The sequence below is a fragment of the Mangifera indica genome, chromosome 3 (assembly GCF_011075055.1).
Source record: "Mangifera indica cultivar Alphonso chromosome 3, CATAS_Mindica_2.1, whole genome shotgun sequence".
Classification (NCBI taxonomy): Eukaryota; Viridiplantae; Streptophyta; class Magnoliopsida; order Sapindales; family Anacardiaceae; genus Mangifera; species Mangifera indica.
In genome coordinates this window covers 11904301-11922828 of record NC_058139.1, presented here as the reverse complement: position 1 = coordinate 11922828, position 18528 = coordinate 11904301, and the positions used below count along the sequence as shown (strand labels likewise).

The following is an 18528-nucleotide window of genomic DNA, read 5'->3' as shown; positions in this document are numbered from 1 at the left end:
TTAGCATGATTTCATTAAAACCCAACGACCCTAACCTTCATAACAACCTTCCAAGGATGAATTAGAGAGCAGATCAAGGCCAAGGAATTGCTTCTTCATCATATTAGAGGCAAGTAGTGATCTTCTTGTTAGAGTAACACTTTAGAGCCAATCGACTTGTACATTTGTAATGATGTAATTTATTTATTTATTAATAAAAATGTATTATGTTATTTATGCATGTTAATGTTTAACATAATATATTTCTACGAATAATATGTCTTTAGAATGTAAGAATCGTGATAAGAGGATTAGATGACCGATCATTTGTAATCTTGATATTATTATGATCAAAGGCACTAGTAATAGTGATATGATTATTATAATGTTGAGCTACCCTAGACAAAGGTGATGATAATTCTCATGTGTTGGAGTGGTTAGTTGACAGTTTGGTACAATACATGGGTGCATTATATAGTTGTGTTCACTAAATAAACCCAACAAGAGGATTTCCAAATGGATGGTTGTTCTTGTATCTATGAAATAAATCTTCTAACTCACGGGTATTTATGGTCCTTAGACTTGAGGTCACCAGATCGTCTTGTATAAAGATTGATATAGTTTGACACTATTTAATGTACCATTGTAACTAGATAACCATAAATATAATGATTGACCATATTGAGATCTATATGGAAACTATGGAGGATCACTAGAAGATTCATTAGTCACTGAGCACAAAAGATGATATTTCACATGAAAACACTAAAAGATATCATAACCACTCGAATATATGACCACAATGGAATTAGGTCAAAACCTAGTTCAAGTGTTTGACCTAATTAATGAAGGGGGTCAAATTGTATGTAACCATGTGGTTAACAAGGCTTAGAGTTGTACATTGACATTTTGTTAGTTCGGTGATCATTATGCATTGCTAGAAGTTAATCTTGGTTTGTATTCAGATTCAATCTGAATCTATACACTGTTAGTTTGATAGAGAGCTTATGAGTCACTTGTACATAAGAGTTGATTTGAACTTTAAGGTTAAGGATTATTTGGTGATAATCGTAGTCCATATGGGATATAATGAAATCATGAATGGATTGGACTTGTCCAATAGGATTGAGTTAATCTAATTTGACTTTTTGCCAAACCATGAATGATTATTCATGGGTCATGAAAGCCTATTCATGATAAGTAAGATGAAAGACTGTTTATGTGATTAATGAATGACTCTTAATGCTGTTTACTATTTAAAGGGATGAATCTCATGATTTCAAAATGTTTTTATTGCAAAACTCTAGTTGTCAAGCACAACTCCCTATGATAGATACCTTATTCACAAAGCCTTAAAAGCCTCTAGTGAATGATTCTAGCCTTTTTTAGTTTGAGCTTCATGTGGATACCAAGACATCACCTTATTGAGGGTTGGAGAGCTATCACATAGTTAAGTGAAGTTTTGGAGGATCCATCTAATGTAGGCATTGGTTTCTAAACCCCTTATGGATGTTTATGGCCATGTTCATGAAACTATAGTCCTAAAACGTGATCCTCATGAGATTCTCAAGTTCTCTTTGAATTATTTATTTATTTATTCCGTTGCCTTATTGGTATTCATGATCCGAGAAAACCTAACATTTCTTACTTTAATATTCATCAATTTTGATGTTTTTTGTTAGAACACTTGTTGGGTATGGACTTTAGATTGAGATCATGATGATATTTGATTAATATGTTGTAGAATGTAGAATTAATGCAATTAGACCTTGTTTTTATCAAGATTTATCCTAAGCAAATTTTGTGATAAAGTTGTGGATTGAGAAAATTATTGTTAAGTCATTTTGATATGTGATTTGTCGGTTTAATACGTTTATTTGTTACTATTTTGTGTATTAAAGTGAGTTTTGGGTTGTATGAATGAGGTGAATGATACTTCGAGGATTGGACGTGGGAGGTTGCAAAAACTTATAGTTTCATAAGAGAAGACTTGATGAAATGCTCATTCTAAGGATAGAAACAGTTGTTCTACATGAAATTTAGGATAATAGTGATCAAGATAGAAGGCTCATTTTGAGGACAAAGATGATTGTTCAATACACATAGACTAGGTTGCGATGGAATGTCTATTCTAGGGATTACAAACGACCATTCCATATTAGATATTATGAAAAAAGAACTTAACACATGAAAAAAGGTCGTTCTAGAGTCCTAAACACATGTTCCAAAGCAAAGAGAAAAGACAATAATTCCAATCAACGAACTATCTCTTACCTATCTACAGGTGTATGCTTATGTCATGTATACTCCCTCATGTCAACCCAAAATCTTATGTTTTAATGTTTTGTAGGTATCTGTTCATTTTAGGTTCCACGAGAATTTTTGATCCTTAATAATAGCCAATCACTCAAAACTATATCAATAATCATCTAACTCATTACACCTCTACCGAGGTTTATTTATCAATTCTACGTGCCCATTCCATATCTCTATTTCTCAAGAACATCTTGGAACCTCAACGATCCTTATTCTTTCTTGGAAATCATTTGCAGTAGTGATATGCATGACTGTTCATAGTTTGGTCATAGGTGTACATTATTCATGCATGTATTGTCGTACACCTGATTATGTATAAACGTGCCATCTCATTATATGCATGCTCACGTTCAAGCCTTTATAGGTGTACATGTAGCAGTCTTCTATGTATAGTAGTACCTTTTTCGAGTGCACAACCCTGCAACATAATTTTTACTATTAACCTTCTTCCTTCTCGGTAACCTTAAGGGTAAGTTCATAATTTTTTTAATCATGTTTGACTGTACATGATTTTGATGTATAAACATACTTAATGTCGATTAGAACCCATTTACGTCATGGACAATCATGCTTTCTTGTTGCACGTTTGTCCACTAGCAATTCCAATATTGTAGGAATTAGTATACAGGTGTACACACTAAAATGCATGGTTGTACACCTGTTCGAAATCATGTGTTCTTGTGTTTATGCATGATCATGCGTAACCCTAGCACAGTCATGCATGACTTTTTGAAAATAAAATTAAGGCCATTCTAGTCAAGTTTTGGGTCCCAAAATGACCATACTCAATCACCTATTAATCTCCCTAAATTTACTTACAATGTTAATTAAGCTTTAAAAGTCACATTAGCCAATAATAAGTAATTAACAAAAAGACTTGCAACTCATTAAGTTTCTTGGCATCAGTTCAAACCATTCAAATAGTATGTAATACCCTTAGGTTTGTTTCAGGGGCAATTATGTCTTTTGACCCTTTTTCTCTTGTTCAAACCATTTATATATGTATATATATATAACTCTCTAGATATATATATATAAAGAAATTAAAAAAAAAAAGAAAAAAAAAGAAAAAGAAAAAGAGAAAGAGATAAAGATGTATATAAAGAGAAAGGAAAAAGACAAAACAAAAGAAACTTCAAGACTTTTCCCTCTTCTTTTCATCCATTCCAGCAGCCACCATTCTCCATGCTAATTGCTTTTGTTTTGTGAAGATAAAAAAAGAACTTGAAGGGGTTTTGGAAGACAAAATAAGAAAAGAAACAAAGAAGCACTTTGGAAGCCTTGGTAACCAAAAGATCTCTTCCTTTTCCCTTTACCTATGTTTATATATGTATTGGATGCATGTTATATGAATATGTTAGTATGTTTTGGTGTTGATTTAAAGTGATTTTGATGATAAAGGAAGTAAGACAAGGAAAAGGAAGCCAACTTGCAAAAAATTGGCTTGAAATAAGGTAAGGGGTATCATCCTTGATATGTTGCATATTTTAGGCTTTTGGTTCCTTGGATCTAGGTTATAAATGATGATTTTGAAGTTGAGAAATGCTGTTTTGCCATTTGGGATATTTATGTGTGTGATTTTGTGCATGACAGAAAGTTGCATAATATTTATAGTGTTACCACTGATTTCGTCCCATGTTTTGACTGCCTTATCTAATGAATCATGAGTGCTATTATAGCTTGTTGGAAAGCTCTTTGAATCCTCTTTCCACTGATATATAGCTTGTATGAATTAGAGATCATTTGGACTGTTAAATCTTGTATTAACCAAAAGGACTGCTTTACCAAATAAACAAGGGAGAGTTTTTGCCACTGAATTCATCTCACGTTTTGACTGCCTTATCTGAGGAATTATGCGTGCTATTATAGCTTGTTGGAAAGCTCTTTGACTCCTCATTCCAATGATATATAGTTTGTATAAATTAGAGATTATTTGGACTGTTAAATATTGTATGAAACAAAAAGGACTGTTTTACCAAATAAACAGTGAAGACAAATTTTGCCACTGATTTCATCCCACGTTTTAACTGCCTTATCTATTGAATTATGAGTGCTATTATAGTTTGTTGGAAAGATTTTTGAATCCTATTTCCAACTATATATAGCTTGTATGAATTAGAAACCGTTTGAGCTATTAAATTGTATGGAAAAGAAGGCTGCCCTGCTAAATGACTGTTCTGTGAACAGTATTTTGCAGTTTTTGGAAAGAAAGAAAGAAAGAAAAAGAGGAGAAAAAAGAAAGGAAGAATGAAAGAAAAGAAAGGAAAGGAAAGGAAAGAAAATAGAGAAAAAGAAAAGAAGAAAAAAAGAAAGAAAAACAAGAAAAGGAATTTGGGGCTCAAGATTCAAAGGTCGTCCAAGAGTATGGTCTGGTGAGTTATGAATAGATTTAGATGGAAGCAAGATTAGTAAGATATAAGACACGCATGCATGCTATGAACTATGAGGGGACACTTTACACTACACCGCCCGCAGTAGGGTACGTTCGTAGTAGGACACATTCGTAGTAGGACATAGACCCACAGTAGGGTCCGCTCGTAGTAGAGCTCAATTCAAATTCAAAAATGGTATAGTGAGAGAAAAAAAGAGAGCTCGAGCTTAGAAAAGTGCCAAATCCCTATAGTCAGCTTCCAGAAAGTATCAAATAGACACAATATAGGACAAAGTATGACCCAAATAGTAAAACATGAACTAGATTATCCCCTCGAGTTCTTATGGGGGTTATGAGTAAGGTTGAGTCCCGAGAGTGAGTTAGAACAGGAAATGAGATAGTTTACTTAATTCTTTCCCTTACTGAGTGTTCTTATCTTTCACTTCCTTTTCTTTCTTGATTGCAGGTACAAGTGATCGAGGTAGCTATGAGGCAGGGTCAGGTCAGTGAAGATAGATCCAGCTAGAGCAAGTTATCTTTGGTTTATATTACATGCATACAGTGACATGTTCTTGTCAACTTTTGACCTTTTTGAGATGATTATACAGTTGTATATGATTACTCCCTGTTTTTAGACGTTTTCAGATGAGTTTTCATATGAGTATATACATCTTTTGTTCGCTTCTAGATTTTCAGTTTTCTTGGAATACTTTTTAAACACTTTTAGTGATGCATTTATTTTAAAGTATTTTAAAAGAAAAAAAAAGACGCTCCGGATATTAATTCGTAACATTTCTCCTTCGGTGGGTAGTACTTCTAGGGAGGGGTGTTACATAGTAATGAATCATTACAAACACATACGACAATCATAACATTTACATGAATCTTCTATAGGTAATACAACCTATAATCTACCATGTTCAACAGATGAAAATCACCATCAACATCATGGAATTCAATAAAACACTCAATATATTTATTCATAACCATTATGCTCTAATCTCACTAGTACCATGCTATCCTCAGTCTTTCTTATACTATTAGAGATATAACCTTCAAAGGTTTATTAAGAGTTAAGAATCCAGGAGGGTAGACCAAATTCCTACTTAACTAAACTCCTATAAGAAGAATTGATGCCATTCCCTTTGGCTTCTTGCTCATTAAAAGCCTTTAGTCCAACCGAAGCTTGCCTCCTTTTGAGACGAAAGTCTCATCTCTCTCCAAAAATCCGTCTCTCACATCTTTATTTGATAAGGTTGAATATTAGTTCTTCACTCAAATTATAGAGCTTCAACCCTAATATAACTTCTACATAAAATGCCATGCCCGACTATGTGCTTTAAGGATGCTTGTTTGTGCATTACTACAATTTGTCAACATGGAAAGCCTTGTGGGCTACCCACATGACAAGCTAATGTATGACATGCATTCAACATGCATAACTGTACATCAACCTAAAATTCAAATTCAAATATAAAATCATTCTTAAACTAGATTTGAATACACATTAAAGGAAATAACTAAAATGCCCTTACAGCATATTTGAAGGTGTTACAAGATAAGAAATGAATCCCAAAAAGTAGATTTTATTGTCATTCAAGGAGGGACTATACTTTAACAGTAGTGGTGCATGACAATAAAAAGGACCAAACAAAGGAAGAAGAAATGTTGTATTTGATCTAGGTCAAAATTAATTTGTTAGCTCACAACCAATGAGAGTAAAATAAGGAAATCACAAAAAAAGAATGACACTAGAGGATGTATAGAATGACCAACAATAGAAGAAAATGGATAAGAGAGTGGCAACTATGACATGAGATAAGAAACCAATGGCAACTATGATAAGAAGGAACCAACAATGAAATATATAATAGAGACATTAGAAAGAGAGGATGGTAGTGCCAAAAGGGAGGAAAAGGCTACTATTGTTGGAAATCTAGAAGGTGGAGATCCAAAAAAAGAGGTTGCCAAACATTACAAAAAAATTAACATTAGCGAGATGAAAATAATGAGAAGATAGATTTTCGATTGTTGTAAATATTATTTTCATAATTTTAGTAATAAATTATTTATACTCTCATTTGAAACTAAATATATTTATGACTTTAATAAGGAAAAAATGATTTTTAAAAGTCTAATTTTTGTCATTAAAAAATTTAAATATGAGAATAATCTTGTTGTCGTTTGTCATTATAGTTCCACTTGTTAAAAGAATTAGTGACGAGACTACTTTTAATGAAAGAAGCTATAATGATAGAGGATGATAAGATTTTTCCTTTCGTTAAAACTTTTTAATGCATGAAATAGACTTGTAACAACCATTTTCCATTTGTTAAAATTATAAATTTATTTATTTTTAATGAGAATATAAATAATTGATCCCTAAAATTATAAAAATAACACTTATAACAAACAAATATTTATTTGCTCCTTATTTTCCTTTTGCTAATGCCAACTTTTTTTTACAATGATAATTGATGACAACTATGACACAAGTGGTAGAGGTTAAGTCTGCCATTGAGGATCAAATGACCAAGAAGAGAGGAATTAACAACTTGAATTGTAGGCAAGAAACACTAATGGGAGGCAAAAACCACTAGCGAAGAGAGCACAATGAGATCAAAAGGTAGAACACACCAAAATGAAAGGTAGATGTTGCTGGCAGACAAAACATAACAAGAGCAAGTACTTCAATCATGTGTTCATGGCTAACCATGAAGAGAGCACAAGCGAGAGTAAGAGACACAAACATCACTGGGAGAGACAAAGATCATTAGCAAAGAGAAAACAACGAGAGTAAGAGCATCGATCGTGTGTTCATGGTCAAAAGTAAGAGAGGACAACAACGTGGCCAAAGAGGATGGCTTGATCATGGGCTATAGTTTGTTGTATAGAGGGTTTTTGGTCGATTGACAAAGTTGGACAGAGAATGTTATGTCGTGCGGGTGAAACTGTTAATTTTCCAAATGTGTGGGGAGACAACTATAAGAAGAAAAAGGAGGAAACCCTGACTCTAGGATTGAAAATTCAATATTTAGAACTAAATAGATCAAGAGGATTATTTTTCGCTTTGATATAATGAAAAATGATGAGTAAATGGTATACATTATTAAGGAAGAATTGTACAATTTATGCAAATACAATAAATCTAATGAGGAATCTAAATAGTACAAAAGGTAATACATTAATTACAATCAAATAAGAAAAGCAAAAATTAACAATTATGTAAAAACAAATATCATAACTTTATATAAATAATACTAAATACATAATTTTTTATATAAATAATTATATATAATTATGTGATTGAATATTATTTTATTTTTAATTTAAAATTATTTAATTATATATTAACATATTATTATTTGTATATAAAATTATATATATTATTTGTGCATAACACTACTCTTCTAATAATATAATTTACAGTAGGGAAAGTCAAATACGCCAAACAGCCTTTTCGCAGATTAAACTAAAGTCCAAATAAAATTTAAATTTAGTAATAATTTTTTAATTTTTTTTATTTTGATCGATGATTTCGAGAAGACGGTCACAAAAACATTAACCGTGGAAGACAAGATCCAGGTGAAAACAATATATAAAATAGACTATATCAAATAGAATAGATAGCCACCATATTTATTTTTGTGGGATTGAAGCTATCTGAAAATGAGCGAGCAGCCGCATGTACTGGTTATTCCTTATCCGGCACAAGGCCATGTAGCACCTCTTCTGAAATTGGCAACAAAGATTGCTGAACATGGAATCAAGGTCACCTTTGTTAACACCGAGTTCATTGAGGCCAAAGTCATGGCTTCAATACCGGAGAAAGCTAAGGAATGGAGACTTATAAAGTTTGTTTCAATTGCAGATGGAATCGAACAAGAGGAAGATCGGAAAGATTTCGCGAAGACTAGAGATACCATGTTGAGAGTTATGCCTGGTAAGTTGAAGGACTTGATTGAGAAGATTAAACAATCAAGTGAGAATGAGAAGATCACATGTGTTATTGCTGATATATCTGCTCGATGGGCGCTGGAAGTTGCCCAAACCATGGGAATTTCAAGAGCTCCATTTATACCTTTTGGACCAGCATGCTTAGCCTTGTCATTTCATATTACAAGGCTGATTAAGGATGGAATTTTGGATAATAATGGTAAGTGTATACAATTTTTTGAATTTGTTGTATATGTAGTTTTGTACTCATAATTTATTAAACTTCATGTAGGAAAAGCTATGATTGATGGGTTGATCTCAATATCAGAAAATAGTCTTCCCTGGAAAGAAAATGAATTATGTTGGACCTGCCGAGGTAAAGAAAAGATTCAGAAGTTTATTTTTGAATCTATGCGTTCTAGTGTCCAATATGTGAAAATGTCCAATTGGGTTCTTTCTAACTCATTTTATGAACTGGACTCATCATCATGTGATTTGGTTGCCAACATATTACCGATTGGTCCAATACTTGCTACCAATAATTCATGGCATTTGGCTGGAAGCCTTAGGCCTGAGGACTCAAGTTGTTTAAACTGGCTTGATGAACAACCGCTAGGCTCAGTCATTTATGTCTCATTGGGCAGCACAACAACCCTAAATCAGCAACAATTTGAGGAATTGGCGCTTGGTCTTGAATTCTCAGGCCAACCGTTTCTGTGGGTTGTTCGATCAGACCTTGTGAAAGATTCAATTGCCGAATTTCCAGATGGTTTTAAAGAGAGAATAGCCGGCCGAGGCAAGATTGTTGAATGGGCAGCTCAAGAAAAGGTGTTAGCTCACTCTTCTATTGCTTGCTTTGTAAGTCATTGTGGATGGAATTCAACGTTGGAAGGATTAAGCATGGGAGTGCCATTTCTGTGTTGGCCTTACTTTGCGGATCAATGTCAAAACAGAAATTATATTTGTGAAGTTTGGAAGATTGGTTTAAATTTATCCTTAGATGAGAAAGGGATTGTTACAAAGGATGAAATACAAACAAAGATCACAAAATTGCTTAGCGACGCAAGTATCAAAGAAAATGCATTGAAGGTGAAGGAAAAGGCTGCAAATAGTCTGGTTGAAGGTGGATCATCATTTGAAAATTTTAAGAGATTTATTGTTGAAATGAAGTCTATTTAACTACTATGTTTCAATGCTATGTAATAATGATCCGTTGAATCAACAAAACGTGAAAGTCTATTTAAGACGTCAATGTTAGTACATATTTTATTAGTTAACGTAATATTACTCTTATTAACATATGATTTTATGCATGTTATTATCAATACTTGAAAAGCAAAATTGGTAAGCTAAACCGTTTCACAGATGATGTGTTTCAAGCTGAAAACTATGTAATGACAAAATAATTGGCATGTAAGACCTTATATGGTTGGATTTGAATCAACCCAACTTGGTTAGGTTAGGTGTTGGACTTGATTTAAGTGAAATTTGAATTAAAGTTTTAGTTTTAAAATTAAGCTTGAATCCCTCATCAAATAATATTATTCATCCTATCAATAATACTGTTCATCTTATTGATGACTTTCAACAACTTCTTTGACCAACATAGGTTTCGAGCTAAGCTTGAACTAATCTATGTTTGAATTCGATTCAATTTGAATCCAACCTTATCTTGACTATCATCAATAGCTACAAATAGCCTCGGTCTTTGTTAGCTTAAGTTCCTCAAAAGCTTGTTAGAATTTGACTCAGCTTGTTAGGATGAACAATATCATTGAAGGGGTATTCAAGCTAAATTTGAGTCAAACTATTGAATTGAATCTTCAACTTGAATTTGACTCAAATATCAGTTCGATTCCAGCCTTAGATAATTTAGCTTTGAAAACCTGGCACTTAATATCAAGAATTGCCTAACATCTGAAAACGAAAGGTGAAAACAAACCATAATGGGTAGTTAATAGTTTTTGTTAGTATTTTGAACAGAAAGTAAAATATACAAAAATGTTATTTGACAGACAGAAACCGGAATGCTCCTTTTCATAGTACGCTTAATTGTTGTGTTTTCTATATATGACAAATGACGGTATTGTTACCTTTTTATAAAGTAGATAGAGTCGAAAATCTAGTAAATTATATTTTTTGTTAGTATTTGAGAACAATTCTAACTTGGCTGCTTGAGATTGTTGACTGGATTGATTTGAATCTTCTAACAGACTTATAAGCTTGATTTCTATTTGTTAAAATTGCGGTTGCTTTTTGACTTGATTTTGCTTCACTCCCAATTACTAAAACATGTGACTGTTGTTTGGATTGATTGGTGGCATTAAAGTTAGCAATTTGCACCATCATTTCTATAGGCCATGTTGCAACTCTTCTGAATTTGTCAACAAAGATTGCTGAACATGGGATCAACGTCACCTTTGTTAACAAAAGTTAATCGAGGTGAAAATCATGGCTTCGATGCAAGAGAAAGGAGGGCAGAGCCTAATAAGGTTGTTTCAATTTCAGGTGGACCTAAGCAAGAGCATGATTAGAAAGATTTAAAAAAAGACAAGGAATCCTATGTTAAGAGTAATGTTAGGTCACGGGATGACAAGAACTCTCCATCCACTCTCCAAGGATAAAAATCCCTTCTTTGTTCTCATACATGCAGGAAAATCCCTTCTTTATACCTTATAAACACACAATATAAATATATTAAATTATAAAATAAACAAAAATTAAAATCAATCCACTATTTTAAATATCATAAATAACATATGTTGACCACTTTAATATGTACAACAAAAAAATAAATAATTTAAAACTTTAAAGATATGTAAGTATTTTTTAACTAAAGATATTAATATAAAGAGGTAAAGACGAGGATGGGGATGAAGAGGGCAGGGTGGAGAGGAGACACATGTGTCTTCGTTCTTTATTTTTTGTCTCCATCCCCATCCCCATTCCCTTCTTCTTTTTTATTAGATAATTCCCTCTCTGTTAGGATTGGAGAGGGTTGGAGACTTTAAATTCAGGCTGAAATTACTATATTTATTGAGTTGATTGAGGAAAACTTTATGTAAGTTTGTTGTTAATATAAATGTAGTTTTGTACTCATAGTTAAGTGAACTTTGTTAATGTAGTAAACCCAATGAAAGTGTGGTTGATCTCAATATTAGAGGAATGTTTCCCCTTGAAAAACTAACGAATTTCTATGGAGATTTTAATTTTGGCAATATTATTTAGTTTTAATAGAAATTATTGTAAGTTGTTGAAATGTTTAATCACCAAGCAATGCATTTATTAAAGTTTGCAAAATTTCTATATTCGGTGAAAAAGACATTCTTTAATTTGATACATACAATTTCCTGCCCAAAGGTAGTTATTGTATGTATTAAAATTGATGGTTGTATAAGGTGTTTGTGAAATTACATTGGTCATGAAAATTTCAATTCACCTAAAGGTGGTTGTAAGTTTTGTAATTGACATATATTTTTCCTTTTGGTGTGGAAGAGAGAATAATCTAGAGAGTTTATCTGCCCAAATGTGATAAACTTTCTAAAAGTTATATGTTCTCCTTATTTGTAGTCTTATCATTGAGGATCCTAATTGCATAATATATTCTATGTCTAAAGGTGATTATATGATGATGTCCTTATATTTGAGGCTCTAATTGTATATCGTGTTCTCTACTGAAAGGTGATTATATGATGATGTGCTTAGAACCCTCATAGATAATAGCTTATAAGGTTTTAAAACTATTTATTGTTAATGATATTGCTTATTACATCCCATATTTATTTTACTATATTATTGTGAACAACAATAATTATGCTATAATAACAGTTTTGACTGACTCTAACTTTAAAGAGTTGGAAATAAGATATTGAATTTGCATTGCTAATTTAGGATATAGATTTGCCTAGTGAGTTGATAAACCATCCAACCCTAAGATAACAACACAATTGAATAAAAGGATTTTTATGATGAGTGAGAGAAATTCATCAAGTTGAAGTTGTTTGTCATAAAGAATCTATTGTCAATTACCTGATTGAAGGCTTACCTTAAACTATAAGTGTTAAAAAGTTTGTCAATAAAATTAGTCAAATATCTCACAATATTAGAGATATTGGTCTAGTGAGTTGTATGACTCTAACAAGGTACGGTAGTCATGAAAGAGTCAAAGAGTGATTTGTAATTGTTGGAGTTTAAAAGACACCATAAGACTCTCATTTGACTTCAGTCAATTCAACACTAGTACATGGTTTAGAATCAAATATAAGGTATTATTAATCTGGTTCTTGAATGTTATTGAATAAGAGAAGCATGAAAGGAAAAAGTCTTTAACGACAAGTTAAAGGAAAAGTAACAATTAGTACTGGTCTTTTTGCCTAAATAAGGATTAAAGTTTTGGATTTAAAATTGATCAATAAATGAAGAATAAGTGAGAGCCTACATTTAGGTTGGAAACTACGTAGACATTAAGGTAAGTCATATAGGCATAATGAATATTTTGCCAAATTTTCAAGATTTTGGGACTTCAAAATGACGTAGTTACAAAACTCAAATCGTAGCCATAAAGTTATGATGACAAGTAAACATGACCGAGTATTTATGGGATAACGTAGTCAAGATGACATAGTATTTTTTAATGCATTTCTTTCAAATCTATGTCAAAAATTTCTTTTTGGTTTTGGATATGCAGAAAACCTTGCCTCATACTGTTTTGACATTAGGGATGCCCCATTTAAGTAAGGATTTTACAATCCTATTCAAAAGAGACTAGATCCAATAATAGTTCAATATTAAGTCATTAGTCATTTGGAGCATTCTAAATGACAGGACATTTATTGCCCCTATCAAGGTACTAAAGTAATTGGCTACTATATGGTAAGGTTATTTGGTCTTAAGATTCTCAAAAGTAAATTCTTCAACCTTGAAGGAAGTGAAATAGATCTGTCTAATTTTTAAAATGTTCATAAAGTATAGTAGTGTCATGACTAAAATAATAATGAGAGTCAATAAGGTTTACAAAGTCCCATAGAATTTGAGATCACTTTAGAGGATGTTCTACTAAATAATTGATGATTAATCTCATAGTAGATGAGTTATATATAATTGGCATATTTGTGGATACCTTGATGAAAAAATGTACTATAAAAAGGATGATTTGATATCCATAAGAATTATTATGTGTATCTCAATGAGGAAGATTATGTAGTTAGTTAGATTTTTGAATTCAACTATTGTTCAAAAACCTTTATGAATTATCAATCTGAAAGATAGTTTAAAGTCATGAGAAAAGATAAAGTTTATGATTGATAATAAAGTATAAGATCTCATGTAACAACCGATCACATTTGTAGCTCATTTGGATTAGAGCTATGCAAGATGAATGTCAAATGTTTTCTTTTTGAATAAAAGCCTTAGTGAAGATGTCTATATGGTGCAATTAGTTTTATAAAAAAGTACAAGGAATGAAGTTTTTGTCATGAAATCTAAAGAAGTCAACCTATAGTTGAGATAGACTTATTGATAATGGTGTCCTAATTTCACATGACTTCGTAAGGAACAAACTGGACCAATATAGGTATATGAACATTAGTGGAACTAGGTTTATCTTCATGGTGTGGTTCAATATATTGGTGGTAGTGATATCAACTTGTTTCATGAGAATCAAGTTAGTTTTATCTAAGACTTTTGATGTAAAAGATCTAGGAAGTGTAACAATTGTTCTTGGTAATGAGATCTACTATGAAATGACTCATGGACTTAGTGGCTTATCTGAAATGCATACCTAAAGTGTGTATTTAAAAAGCTCAACATACAAGACAAGTTGTTTGCTTGTTGTAAAAGGAGATAAATTTAGCATAAAACATTCTTTAAAGGTCTATAGAATGAGGTTAAAAGGGAATCCATGTGAAATGTCCCTTATGATGGTGCTATTGGAAGCTTGATGAATACACAAGTATGCATAAGTCTAATAAATAACTTTTGCATTTAAGGTTTTTAATCCTTACCTCTCAAATTAAGTTTTGATTGTTGGGTTGTGGTTTAAGAGATAATAAGATACTTGCAAAAGATCAAGATTTTGGTAGTTGTACAAATGATCTAAACTCTATTTTTAGATATATTGTTCTACTCATTCAATAGGCCATATTGGGAAAAACATTAAGTAGTCACTATTAACAACCTCAACCATGGACAATGAATTTGTAGCTTGCTATGAGACAACTTCTCAAGCTTTGTGATTAAAGGATTACTTGGTTAACCTATTTGGTGTCGACTCTATTTACTATGATAACAATGCAATTAGGTTAGATTGAGACCTGCAAAAAAAAAAAAAAAAAAAAAATCTTACAGCAAGAAACTTAAGAAAAAAACAAAAATATTATGGTAAAGAACATAAATACATAAGTGATATAAGTGTAAGACCTTAACCAAAAGAATAAGACCTATAACTCATAAAATCATGTTAAAAACATGAAGGAATTTATAGTTTTTTGATATTTAGGGTTGATGGGACTTTTGTATTATTATTTGTTGATATTTATTTTTTAACATGATCATATTGACATATTTATTTGTTATGGATATATGTGTATATATACGGTTATGGTATAACATGTGTTTCACAATAAAGTTTTTCTTGAGTATGACAATTGTATATATATGATTTGTGAGTCTCTAATAAAATTGAATTATATAGGTTTCATTAAATGCAAAAAAAATTCTTTTATTTCTTTTGAAATATACAGGTTGAAGAGAAATCATAGAGTGGCTTCATTGGAAGCAAAGTGTATAACACAATACTTAAATGTAGCATTAGATAACTAATTTTCCTCTTCACCAAGCTATATTAGACTTGCAGCAAATTTAAGATAAACTTTATCCTTCAATCCTTATTTTTCTCCTCTTTACACATAAATTTTCCAATTTACACATTATTTTGTTTCTTTGATTGGCCGAATACAATTATGATATAACTAAGTCAAGCAAAATAATTCATTAAAAACAAAACTATAATTTAAGTAAAAAGAAATTTCCAATAAAAATGATCTCCCCTAAAATATACCAATAAGTTTTTTAATCAACACCAGTATTTTATAAGCAATGACAAGTAAATTTTTGTCTAGATGTGGCTGAAAACTAAAGAATCTTGGATCACATCAAATATAATTTACATGGGTGTTATAAAAAAACTTCAACTAGACTTAGGGCTGCTTAATTAAGATATTTCAGCTTTTTTTTTTTAACTGGTGCAGATGGTTCGGCAGTTGATAGCCGACATTCTGATAATAAGATAACAAGAAAAGATGAACATGGAAAAAAAATGATGAAAGCCAATCATAATGGGCAGTTAACGCTAAAGTCAAACATAGCAATATATGCCATTATTTCATTAGGTAAACAAAAGGGCAGAAGGAAAGAGCCGAAAGCTATCTGCCTTGGTGCAATGAAAAATGATGTGTAAATTGTATATATTATTAATAAAGAATTGCACAATTTATACAAATACAATACAATCAAATAACGTATCTTAATCATAGAAAGAAAGAAAATATTAACAATTATGTAAAAACAAATACTAACAAATAAGGGATCTAGTAATTATTTAACAATATTAGCATAAACAGATGCAAACAGGCCACGATCAGTCTAACCTTCGGTTCCTTCGAAAACTTATTACGACTTGGCTTGGTAAGTTGAGATGGATTAGTTGACATTCTGGTAATTTAAATTTTAGCAGTGAAAATTTATAGGCTAAATAAAATTTTTTAATTTTTTAATTTTGATCGATGATTTCGAGAAGATACAGTCACAAAAACATTAACTGTGGAAGACAAGATCCAGGTGAAAAGCAAATATAAAATAGATTATATCAAACAGAATAGATGGACACCATATTTATTTCTGTGGGATTGAAGCTATCTGAAATGAGCGAGCAGCCGCATGTACTGGTTATTCCATATCCGGCACAAGGCCATGTAGCACCACTTCTGAAATTAGCAACAAAGATTGCTGAACATGGAATCAAGGTCACTTTTGTTAACACCGAGTTCATTGAGGCCAAAGTCATGGCTTCAATACCGGAGAAAGCTAAGGAATGGAGACTGATAAAGTTTGTTTCAATTGCAGATGGAATCGAACAAGACGAAGATCGGAAAGATTTTGACAAGAATAGAAATACCATGTTGAGAGTTATGCCGGGTAACTTGAAGGACTTGATTGAGAAGATTAACCAGTCAAGTGACAATGAGAAGATCAGATGCGTTATTGCTGATATATCTGCTCGATGGGCACTGGATGTTGCCCAAACCATGGGAATTTCAAAAGCTGCATTTATACCTTATGGACCAGCATGCTTAGCCTTGTCATTTCACATTAAAAAGCTGATTGAGGATGGAATTTTGGATAACAATGGTAAGTATATAAACAAGTTTTTGAATTTGTTGTATATGTAGTTTTATACTCATAATTTATTTAACTTCATGCAGGAAAAGCTATGATTGATGGGCTGATCTCAATATCAGAAAATAGTCTTCCCTGGAAAGAAAATGAACTATTTTGGACCTTCCGAGGTAACGAAAAGATTCAGAAGTTTCTTTTTGAATCTTTTAGTGCCAGTGTCCAATATTTGAAAATTTCCAACTGGGTTCTTTCTAACTCAATTTATGAACTGGATTCATCATCCTGTAATTTGGTTCCCCACATATTGCCGATTGGTCCATTACTTGCAAGCAATAATTCATGGCATTTGGCTGGAAGCCTTAGGCCTGAGGACTCAAGTTGTTTAAACTGGCTTGATGAACAACCGCTAGACTCAGTCATTTATGTCTCATTGGGCAGCACAACAACCTTAAATCAGCAACAATTTGAGGAATTGGCGCTTGGTCTTGAATCCTCAGGCCAACCGTTTCTGTGGGTTGTTCGATCAGACCTTGTGAAAGATTTAATTGCTGAATTCCCAGATGGTTTTAAAGAGAAAATAGCGGGCCGAGGCAAGATTGTTGAATGGGCAGCTCAAGAAAAGGTGTTAGCTCATTCTTCTGTTGCTTGCTTTGTAAGTCATTGTGGGTGGAATTCAACGTTGGAAGGATTAAGCATGGGAGTGCCATTTCTGTGTTGGCCCTACTTTGTGGATCAATTTCAAAACAGAAATTATATTTGTGAAGTCTGGGAGATTGGTTTAAATTTATCCTCAAATGAGGAAGGGATTGTTACAAAGGATGAAATACAGACAAAGATCACAAAATTGCTCAATGATGAAATTATCAAAGAAAATGCATTGAAGGTGAAGGAAAGGGCTGCAAATAGTCTGGTTGAAGGTGGATCATCATTTGAAAATTTTAAGAGATTTATTGTTGAAATGAAGTCTATTTAACTACTATGTCTCAATTTTATGTAATAATGATCCGCTGAATCAAGAAAATATGAAAGCTCAAAACCTTTTTCTTCTCATATATTGAATAATATATTTCTAGCCATACATTTTGTCTCAAATTCTTGCAATGAATTGAGGGTTCACTAGATGAATTTTGTCAAATAATTAATGTTTTTGTGGGTTTTTGTAAATAAATAACAATAAATAAAACAAATAAATCCTAATTGTAGCTTAGCAAAACTTATAAGATTTTTGTATTTATTAATACCATAATACTTTGTGTATTAACAAAATAAATACTAATGGGTATTAATAGCTGGTGTGTCATCATTTGGTTGAGTTATTTTAAATTAGAGATAAAATAAATAATTAATCACACAATCACAGAATAATATGCCAGTGTTAGTACATATTTTGTTAATACATACAATATTACTCTTATTAATATACCCAACGGATTTTATATATGTTATTATCAGTATTAGAAAAGCAAAACTGGTAAGCTAAACCGTTTCAAAGATGACTTGTTTCAGGCTGAAAACTACATAATGACAAAATA

At 31.9% G+C, this 18528-nt stretch overlaps 2 protein-coding genes across 3 annotated transcripts; both read left to right on the top strand.

The window, feature by feature from the left end:
• Nucleotides 1–8243: 8243 nt before the first annotated feature.
• Nucleotides 8244–9848, top strand: LOC123210297 (UDP-glycosyltransferase 83A1-like). 2 transcript variants are annotated; one of them, XM_044628566.1, is made up of 3 exons: nt 8314–8437; nt 8538–8822; nt 8895–9848. In XM_044628566.1, exons 2-3 carry the CDS (start codon nt 8591–8593, stop codon nt 9779–9781), a joined length of 1119 nt encoding a protein of 372 aa, XP_044484501.1. In that variant the 5' UTR covers nt 8314–8437; nt 8538–8590; the 3' UTR covers nt 9782–9848. The 2 variants fall into 2 exon arrangements, with proteins under 2 accessions (XP_044484500.1, XP_044484501.1); XM_044628565.1 differs by having other exon boundaries at nt 8244–8822.
• Nucleotides 9849–16506: 6658 nt separating this feature from the next.
• LOC123212401 (UDP-glycosyltransferase 83A1-like) lies at nt 16507–18048 on the top strand. The gene is made up of 2 exons (XM_044631522.1): nt 16507–17008; nt 17083–18048. The coding sequence occupies exons 1-2, from the start codon at nt 16522–16524 to the stop codon at nt 17967–17969; spliced, it is 1374 nt and encodes a 457-aa protein (XP_044487457.1). The 5' UTR covers nt 16507–16521; the 3' UTR covers nt 17970–18048.
• Nucleotides 18049–18528: the final 480 nt, after the last annotated feature.